At 44.6% G+C, this 9141-nt stretch overlaps 1 protein-coding gene across 3 annotated transcripts; it reads left to right on the forward strand.

Moving 5' to 3' along the window:
* Positions 1 to 2995, forward strand: LOC124009240 (zinc finger and SCAN domain-containing protein 26-like). Of its 3 annotated transcripts, none has more exons than XM_046320847.1 (3): positions 1 to 520; positions 766 to 1445; positions 1625 to 2995. In XM_046320847.1, exons 2-3 carry the CDS (start codon positions 781 to 783, stop codon positions 2505 to 2507), a joined length of 1548 nt encoding a protein of 515 aa, XP_046176803.1. In that variant the 5' UTR covers positions 1 to 520; positions 766 to 780; the 3' UTR covers positions 2508 to 2995. The 3 variants fall into 3 exon arrangements, with proteins under 3 accessions (XP_046176803.1, XP_046176812.1, XP_046176794.1); XM_046320856.1 differs by having other exon boundaries at positions 931 to 1445; XM_046320838.1 differs by having other exon boundaries at positions 1 to 1445.
* The last annotated feature ends 6146 nt before the right edge of the window (positions 2996 to 9141 follow it).

Raw genomic sequence — 9141 nt, forward strand, 5'->3', positions numbered from 1 at the left:
TCTGTGCGAGCGAACGGGAGAGCCGTATTTACGTGTACCAGATATTCTCACTCTGAATAAACTGTCGCTTGTATAGTACAATTTTAACACCTTGTCTGAATCGATCCTTGACCGGCTCCCTCATCTACATAACATTTTATCAACACTAGCTAACTCATTTAAATGTATATCTGGATGAGGGATAACGTTAGCTAACTGGCCTAGCTGACCAGACAGCTATAGACAACTTTCACCGACTATCAAGCTGACCAAAACCACAGGTAGAAAAATAACGTTACTGACCGTGAGGCTAAGGCTTCTTTTGGTATTTTACTCGTATTGTATTTCGTGCAAGTTAGTCTACAGTTAGCTAGATACCGTTACGTAAACAGTTTTATATTGTTTCCGGGTGTACCATTTGATTGTGACGACGCCTGTGTGGTGTAACATTGTAAACATTCCTCTCGTCCATTGTTGTCAAAATATTATTTGTAGCTAGCAAGCTACTGAAACGTCCACGGCGAGTAATTAACAATCACAGGTAAATTATATTACTTTGAGTTATGTTCTATTCTGTGTAATACCTTTTCAGATAATATAATTTTGCTGTCTTTAAAAAAAACAACAACGTTTAAATCTCCCACTTAACGTTGTCCACCTTGCTAACTAGTTATGTTGCAGTGAAGCTACTGGAAATTTGACTCTAATAATTAGCTAGCAATGATTTTGGGGTAATATATGCCTTTGTGATCCAGTAGTCCATTTATTTGACTGCTCTCACCATAGGCACCTGCAATCAATATGAATGTAGTTGAGTTCCTGGTGTCCCTGCTGGATGTGCATAAACAACAGCTGAAAGCGCTGACTAGACAGGGGGAGATCCAGGAAAAGGTCCTCAGCCAGCTGGTCAAGGATGGTTTAACCAAAACCCTTGACCGGTCTTCACCGCAGGATGAAGAGGAACAGAGAAGGCCTGGGATGACAACAGGGAGAGATAAAGACCCAGAGGACTGGGTTGCTAGGCTGACTGGGCTGCTGCAAGAGGAGACACAGAAGAAGAGTCAACCGATCAGACCCCAGGGGTTGACTAATGCCTCCCAGACCACGGTACAGGGACAGATGTGGACTGTGGAGGACAAGAGCAGGCAGGACTTCCTGTCCTTGAGGTACGACACCCAGAAGGGAGCCAGAGAGCTGGGGCAGAGGCTTGACTCGGCTGCTAAGCACTGGCTTAGGCCTGACCTAAGGACTGCTGCACAAGTAGAGCAGTGTGTTGCTATGGAGCAGTTTCTGTCCCTATTGCCAAAGGAGGCTGGTGCCTGGGTGCAGAAGCAGCAGCCCAGGGATATGGAGGAAGCAATCAGCATGGCTGAGCAGCGGCTTGGGTCTGGGGTCTTCACCGTCTCCTCGCCTGCCCCTACACAGACAGACACAGCACAGAGCTCAACAGAGGCACATGAACAAGGGTAGGTCAATGTGTGGCTGCTATTGAGCTTATCGTATCTTCAGTTATTCTATCATCCTCAGTGTTTTAAGTTTTTAATTTTTAAGTCACATTCAGATCACAACAACGATTCACTATGATTAACCTTTATCTCTTGAAATGTATGTGCCCTTGATTGTATTTCATTTTTTAAATTTAAAGGAGTGTCAAGATGCAGAGCACCAGTAATCAGCCAGATGCTTTGACCAAGTCATTTCTCAACCAGCTGGAGACAGTTAAACTGGAGTCTGTCCATTTCAGCCTTGAGATTCCTGACGTGGGGATGACCAGCTATCAGGAGGAGCAGGATGAGCATAAGAGGGTCCCAGAGGAAGGGTCCATCTTTGTGTGTAAGCAGGAAGTGGAAGATCCTGACTGGCATCAGGAGAGTGCTCCTCCAGAGCCCATCCAAATGTCTGTGAGAACAACAGAACATGAAAGCATGTCTGTGGACACACCTTACATCTTCCTTCCCAGAAACAACCCTCTCTCCTCCACCATATACACGCATCCAACACCCACAGTGTCCAGTCAGATCCCCTCCCCACAGTCACCCCCACCCCTAGCTCCTGACGCCTATCATCCACATGTCCAGGACAGCCCAGTGATAGCCGGACTGCGGAGTAATGCTTCTAGTGACGAGACTGAGCTTACTGCCAGGTACACAAGGCTAATCTCTGAAGATGGACAGTTGACCTGGGGGGCCCTCTCGGGTGTTCCTTCACCCTCCTTCCACACTCGCCAGTTATCACCCTCGCCCTCCCATCAGTGCCCAGACTGTGGCTGCTGCTTCGCCCAGCAGAGGAACCTGGAGGAGCACAGGAATATTCACACGGGAGCGAGGCCCTTCGTCTGTGGGGTGTGTGGGAAGGCCTTCTGCCACCGCCGCACCCTCAACAAACACACACGCATCCACTCCTGGGAGAGACCCTTTCAATGTACTGACTGTGGACAGACCTTCAAACTCAAAGACAACATGAAGAGGCACCAGGTTTCCCACAGCAAGCCAGGGCCAGGGGCACGTCACCTCTCTCACTCACGCTGATACTCTAACTATCAGCACTTCACCTGGCTGGGAGGAGGCCTGGTGAGAATTGACACACAACAAGGACTTGAAGTAGGACTGGTCAGGTGGCTTTCTCTGTAAATGTCCTACATAGGCAGATGTATTTGTGAGAAAACTACCAGTGTTTTCTGTTGGCGTGTTCCATAAACAGAGGACACTGCTTTGGGTTTCACAGGTGAACTGGTTGGTGGAACATCGCTCCCATGTTTCCATATAAACAAGCTCAAATTAATTGTTCTTTATTCATTTTTTTTGTAGATACCCTTGATCCAAGATAGAGGTATTTCATGCATTTTGATATTGTGATAGTTAATCTTTAATTATTTGTTATTATTATCATGGTAGTACTTATTTTCAGAACAGAGATCAGAAAACATTGTGTGACAGTGTACTGTATTTATTTTTAGAATCAATATGTTTTATGCATGATGTATGTACAGTACCAGTCAAAAGCTTGGACACCTTCATTCACGGGTTTTTCTTTCTTTGACTATTTTCTACGTTGTAGAATAATAGAAGACATAAAATCTATGAAATAACACATGGAATCATGTAGTAACCAAAAGTGTTAAGTAAATCAAAATATATTATAGATTCTTCAAAGTAGCCACCCTTTGCCTTGATGACAGCTTTGCACACACTTGGTATTCTCTCAACCAGCTTCACCTGGAATGCTTTTCCAACAGTTTTGAAGAAGTTCCCATATATGCTGAGCACTTGTTGGCTGCTTTTCCTTTATTCTGCAGTCCAACTCATCCCAAACCATCTGAATTGGGTTGAGGTTGGGTGATTGTGGAGGCCAGATCATCTGATGCAGCACTCCATCACTCTCCTCCTTGGTCAAATAGCCCTTACACAGGCTGGAGGTGTGTTGGGTCATTGTCCTATTGAAAACAAATGATAGTCCAACTAAGAGCAAACTAGATGGGATGGCATAACGCTGCGGAATGCTTTGGTAGCCATGCTGGTTAAGTGGGCCTTTAATTCTAAATAAATCACAGTGTCACCAACAAAGCACCATCACACCTCCTCCATGCTTCACAGTGGGAACCACACATGTGGAGATCATTGGTTCACCTACTCTGCGTCTCACAAAGACAGCAGTTGGGGTAAAAAAAATAAAACATTTGGACTCGTCAGACCAAAGGACAGATTTCCACCCGCCTAATGTACATTTTCGTGTTTCCCGGCCCAAGCAATTCAATTCAAGGGCTTTATTGGCATGGGAAACATGTGTTAACATTGCCAAAGCAAGTGAGGTAGACAACATACAAAGTGAATATATAAAGTGAAAAACAACAAAAATTAACAGTAAACATTACACATACAGAAGTTTAAAAACAGTAAAGACATTACAAATGTCATATTATATATATATATACAATGTACAAATAGTTAAAGGACACAAGATAAAATGAATAAGCATAAATATGGGTTGTATTTACAATGGTGTTTGTTCTTCACTGGTTGCCCTTTTCTCGGCAACAGGTCACAAATCTTGCTGCTGTGATGGCACACTGGAATTTCACCCAAAAGATATGGGAGTTTTTCAAAATTGGATTTGTTTTCTAATTCTTTGTGGATCTGTGTAATCTGGGGGAAATATGTCTCTCTAATATGGTCATACATTGGGCAAGAGGTTAGGAAGTGCAGCTCAGTTTCCACCTCATTTTGTGGGCAGTGAGCACATAGCCTGTCTTCTCTTGAGAGCCATGTCTGCCTACGGCGGCCTTTCTCAATAGCAAGGCTATGCTCACTGAGTCTGTACATAGTCAAAGCTTTCCTTAATTTTGGGTCAGTCACAGTGGTCAGGTATTCTGCCGCTGTGTACTCTCTGTGTAGGGCCAAATAGCATTCTAGTTTGCTCTGTTTTTTTGTTAATTCTTTCCAATGTGTTAAGTAATTATCTTTTTGTTTTCTCATGATTTGGTTGGGTCTAATTGTGCTGTTGTCCTGGGGCTCTGTAGGGTGTGTTTGTGTTTGTGAACAGAGCCCCAGGACCAGCTTGCTTAGGGGACTCTTCTCCAGGTTCATCTCTCTATAGGTGATGGCTTTGTTATGGAAGGTTTGTGAATCGCTTCCTCTTAGGTGGTTGTAGAATTTAACGGCTCTTTTCTGGATTTTGATAATTAGTGGGTATCGGCCTAATTCTGCTCTGCATGCATTATTTGGTGTTTTACGTTGTACACGGAGGATATTTTTGCAGAATTCTGCGTGCAGAGTCTCAATTTGGTGTTTGTCCCATTTTGTGAAGTCTTGGTTGGTGAGCGGACCCCAGACCTCACAAACATAAAGGGCAATGGGCTCTATGACTGATTCAAGTATTTTTAGCCAAATCCTAATTGGTATGTTGAAATTTATGTTTCTTTTGATGGCATAGAATACCCTTCTTGCCTTGTCTCTCAGATCGTTCACAGCTTTGTGGAAGTTACCTGTGGCGCTGATGTTTAGGCCAAGGCAAGTCTCTTCTTATTATTGGTGTCCTTTAGTAGTAGTTTCTGTGCAGCAATTCGACCATGAAGGCCTGATTGTCATGCAGTTTCCTCTGAAAGGTTGATGTTGAGATGTCTGTTACTTGAACTCTGAAGCATTTATTTGGGTTGCAATTCCTGAGGCTGGTAACTCTAATGAACTTATCCTCTTCAGCAGAGGTAACTCTGGGTCTTCCCTTCCTGTGGTGGTCCTCATGAGATCATTTCATCATAGCACTTGATGTTTTTTTTGACTGCACTTGAAGATACTTTCAAAGTTCTTGAAATGTTCCTGATTGATTGACCTTCATGTCTTAAAGTAGTGTTGGACTGTCATTTCTCTTTGCTTATTTGAGCTGTTCTTGCCATAATATGGACTTGGTATTTTACCAAATAGGACTATATTCTGTATACCACCCCTACCCTGTAACACAACTGATTGGCTCAAACACATTAAGATTGAAAGAAATTCCACAAATTAACTTCTTTGGGATAGGGGGCAGCATTTTCACTTTTGGATGAATAGCGTGCCCAGAGTAAACTGCCTCCTACTCAGTCCCAGATGCTAATATATGCATATTATTATTAGTATTGGATAGAAAACACTGAAGTTTCTAAAACAGTTTGAATGATGTCTGTGAGTATAACAGAACTCGTATGGCAGGCAAAAACCAGAGAAAAAATCCAAACAGGAAGTGGGAAATCTGAGGTTTGTAGTTTTTGATCTCAGTCCCTATTGAATACACAGTGGGATATGGGCTATTTTGCACTTCCTAAGGCTTCCACTAGATGTCAACAGTTTTTAAAACGTTGTTTCAGGCTTCTACAGTGAAGGGGGGCCAGATGAGAGTTGTTTGACTAAGGGGTCTGCCTGCAGCCTCGTTCTCAGTCACACGCATTTCGCATGAGGTAGCTCTCATTCTATTGCTTTTCTACAGACAATGGAATTCTCCGGTTGGAACATTATTGAACATTTATGATAAAAACATCCTAAAGATTGATTCTGTACTTAGTTTGGCAAGTTTTTTTCAACCTGTAATATAACTTTTTGAACTTTTTGTCCGACTGGACCTGAACGCGCAATTAGCCAAGCATCGTCCGGGTTAGGGAGGGTTTGGCCGGAAGGGATATCCTTGTCTCATCGCGCACTAGCGACTCCTGTGGCGGGCGCAGTGCAAGCTAACCAGGTCGCCAGGTGCACAGTGTTTCCTCCGACACATTAGTGCGGCTGGCTTCCGGGTTGGATGCGCGCTGTGTTAAGAAGCAATGCGGCCTGGTTGGGTTGTGTTTCGGAGGACGCATGGCTTTTCGACCTTCGTCTCTCCAGAGCCCATATGGGAGTTGTAGCAATGAGACAAGATAGTAACTACTAACAATTGGATACCACGAAATTGGGGAGAAAAGGGGGTAAAATTCAACAACAAAAGAAATGGTGCATAATACTTGTTTGTTTGAGAAATTTTATTTATGGGATTTCTGGTGATTTTTATATTTGGCGCCATGCAATTTCATTGGCTGTTGGCGAGGAACCCCAGTCCTAGACAGGTTAACTTTAAACAAGGCACACCTGTTAACTGAAATGCATTCAAATCAAATCAAATGTATTTATATAGCCCTTCGTACATCAGCTGATATCTCAAAGTGCTGTACAGAAACCCAGCCTAAAACCCCAAACAGCAAACAATGCAGGTGTAAAAGCACGGTGGCTAGGAAAAACTCCCTAGAAAGGCCAAAACCTAGGAAGAAACCTAGAGAGGAACCGGGCTATGTGGGGTGGCCAGTCCTCTTCTGGCTGTGCTGGGTAGAGATTATAACAGAACATGACCAAGATGTTCAAATGTTCATAAATGACCAGCATGGTCAAATAATAATAAGGCAGAACAGTTGAAACTGGAGCAGCAGCACAGTCAGGTGGACTGGGGACAGCAAGGAGCCATCATGTCAGGTAGTCCTGGGGCACGGTCCTAGGGCTCAGGTCCTCCGAGAGAGAGAAAGAAAGAGAGAATTAGAGAGAGCATATGTGGGGTGGCCAGTCCTCTTCTGGCTGTGCCGGGTGGAGATTATAACAGAACGTGGCCAAGATGTTCAAATGTTCATAAATGACCAGCATGGTTGAATAATAGTAAGGCAGAACAGTTGAAACTGGAGCAGGAGCATGGCCAGGTGGACTGGGGACAGCAAGGAGTCCTCATGTCAGGTAGTCCTGGGACATGGTCCTAGGGCCCAGGCCAGTTGAAACTGGAGCAGCAGCATGGCCAGGTGGACTGGGGACAGCAAGGAGTCATCATGTCAGGTAGTCCTGGGGCATGGTTCTAGGGCTCAGGTCCTCCGAGAGAGAGAAAGAAAGAGAGAAGGAGAGAATTAGAGAACGCACACTTAGATTTACACAGGACACCGAATAGGACAGGAGAAGTACTCCAGATAAACAAACTGACCCTAGCCCCCGACACATAAACTACTGCAGCATAAATACTGGAGGCTGAGACAGGAGGGGTCAGGAGACACTGTGGCCCCATCCGAGGACACCCCGGACAGGGCCAAACAGGAAGGATATAACCCCACCCACTTTGCCAAAGCACAGCCCCCACACCACTAGAGGGAAATCTTCAACCACCAACTTACCATCCTGAGACAAGGCCGAGTATAGCCCACAAAGATCTCCGACACGGTACAACCCAGGGGGGGGGGGGAACCCAGACAGGCCGACCACAACAGTGAATCAACCCACCCAGGTGACGCATCCCCCCAGGGACGGCACGAGAGAGCCCCAGCAAGCCAGTGACTCAGCCCCGTAACAGGGTTAGAGGCAGAGAATCCCAGTGGAAAAGGGGAACCGGCCAGGCAGAGACAGCAAGGGCGGTTCGTTGCTCCAGAGCCTTTCCGTTCACCTTCCCACTCCTGGGCCAGACTACACTCAATCATATGACCCACTGAAGAGATGAGTCTTCAGTAAAGACTTAAAGGTTGAGACCGAGTTTGCGTCTCTGACATGGGTAGGCAGACCGTTCCATAAAAATGGAGCTCTATAGGAGAAAGCCCTGCCTCCAGCTGTTTGCTTAGAAATTCTAGGGACAATTAGGAGGCCTGCGTCTTGTGACCGTAGCGTACGTATAGGTATGTACGGCAGGACCAAATCAGAGAGGTAGGTAGGAGCAAGCCCATGTAATGCTTTGTAGGTTAGCAGTAAAACCTTGAAATCAGCCCTTGCTTTGACAGGAAGCCAGTGTAGAGAGGCTAGCACTGGAGTAATATGATCAAATTTTTTGGTTCTAGTCAGGATTCTAGCAGCCGTATTTAGCACTAACTGAAGTTTATTTAGTGCTTTATCCGGGTAGCCGGAAAATAGAGCATTGCAGTAGTCTAACCTAGAAGTGACAAAAGCATGGATTAATTTTTCTGCATCATTTTTGGACAGAAAGTTTCTGATTTTTGCAATGTTATAGATGGAAAAAGCTGTCCTCGAAATGGTCTTGATATGTTCTTCAAAAGAGAGATCAGGGTCCAGAGTAAGAGGTCCTTCACAGTTTTATTTGAGACGACTGTACAACCATTAAGATTAATTGTCAGATTCAACAGAAGATCTCTTTGTTTCTTGGGACCTAGAACAAGCATCTCTGTTTTGTCCGAGTTTAATAGTAGAAAGTTTGCAGCCATCCACTTCCTTATGTCTGAAACACATGCTTCTAGCGAGGGCAATTTTGGTGCTTCACCATGTTTCATTGAAATGTACAGCTGTGTGTCATCCGCATAGCAGTGAAAGTTTACATTATGTTTTCGAATAACATCCCCAAGAGGTAAAATATATAGTGAAAACAATAGTGGTCCTAAAACAGAACCTTGAGGAACACCGAAATGTACAGTTGATTTGTCAGAGGACAAACCATTCACAGAGACAAACTGATATCTTTCCGACAGATAAGACCTAAACCAGGCCAGAACATGTCCGTGTAGACCAATTTGGGTTTCCAATCTCTCCAAAAGAATGTGGTGATCGATGGTATCAAAAGCAGCACTAAGGTCTAGGAGCACGAGGACAGATGCAGAGCCTCGGTCCGATGCCATCAAAATGTCATTTACCACCTTCACAAGTGCCGTCTCAGTGCTATGATGGGGTCTAAAACCAGACTGAAGCATTTCGTATA

Source organism: Oncorhynchus gorbuscha, linkage group LG02, assembly GCF_021184085.1.
Source record: "Oncorhynchus gorbuscha isolate QuinsamMale2020 ecotype Even-year linkage group LG02, OgorEven_v1.0, whole genome shotgun sequence".
NCBI lineage: Eukaryota > Metazoa > Chordata > Actinopteri > Salmoniformes > Salmonidae > Oncorhynchus > Oncorhynchus gorbuscha.

Bases quoted from the DNA above. Each gene is read 5' to 3' on its own strand.
- LOC124009240 (XM_046320838.1), top strand. From the start codon at position 781: ATGAATGTAGTTGAGTTCCTGGTGTCCCTGCTGGATGTGCATAAACAA. The intron at 1,446-1,624 runs GTAGGTCAATGT...TTAAATTTAAAG, and splicing joins ACAGAGGCACATGAACAAGG to GAGTGTCAAGATGCAGAGCA.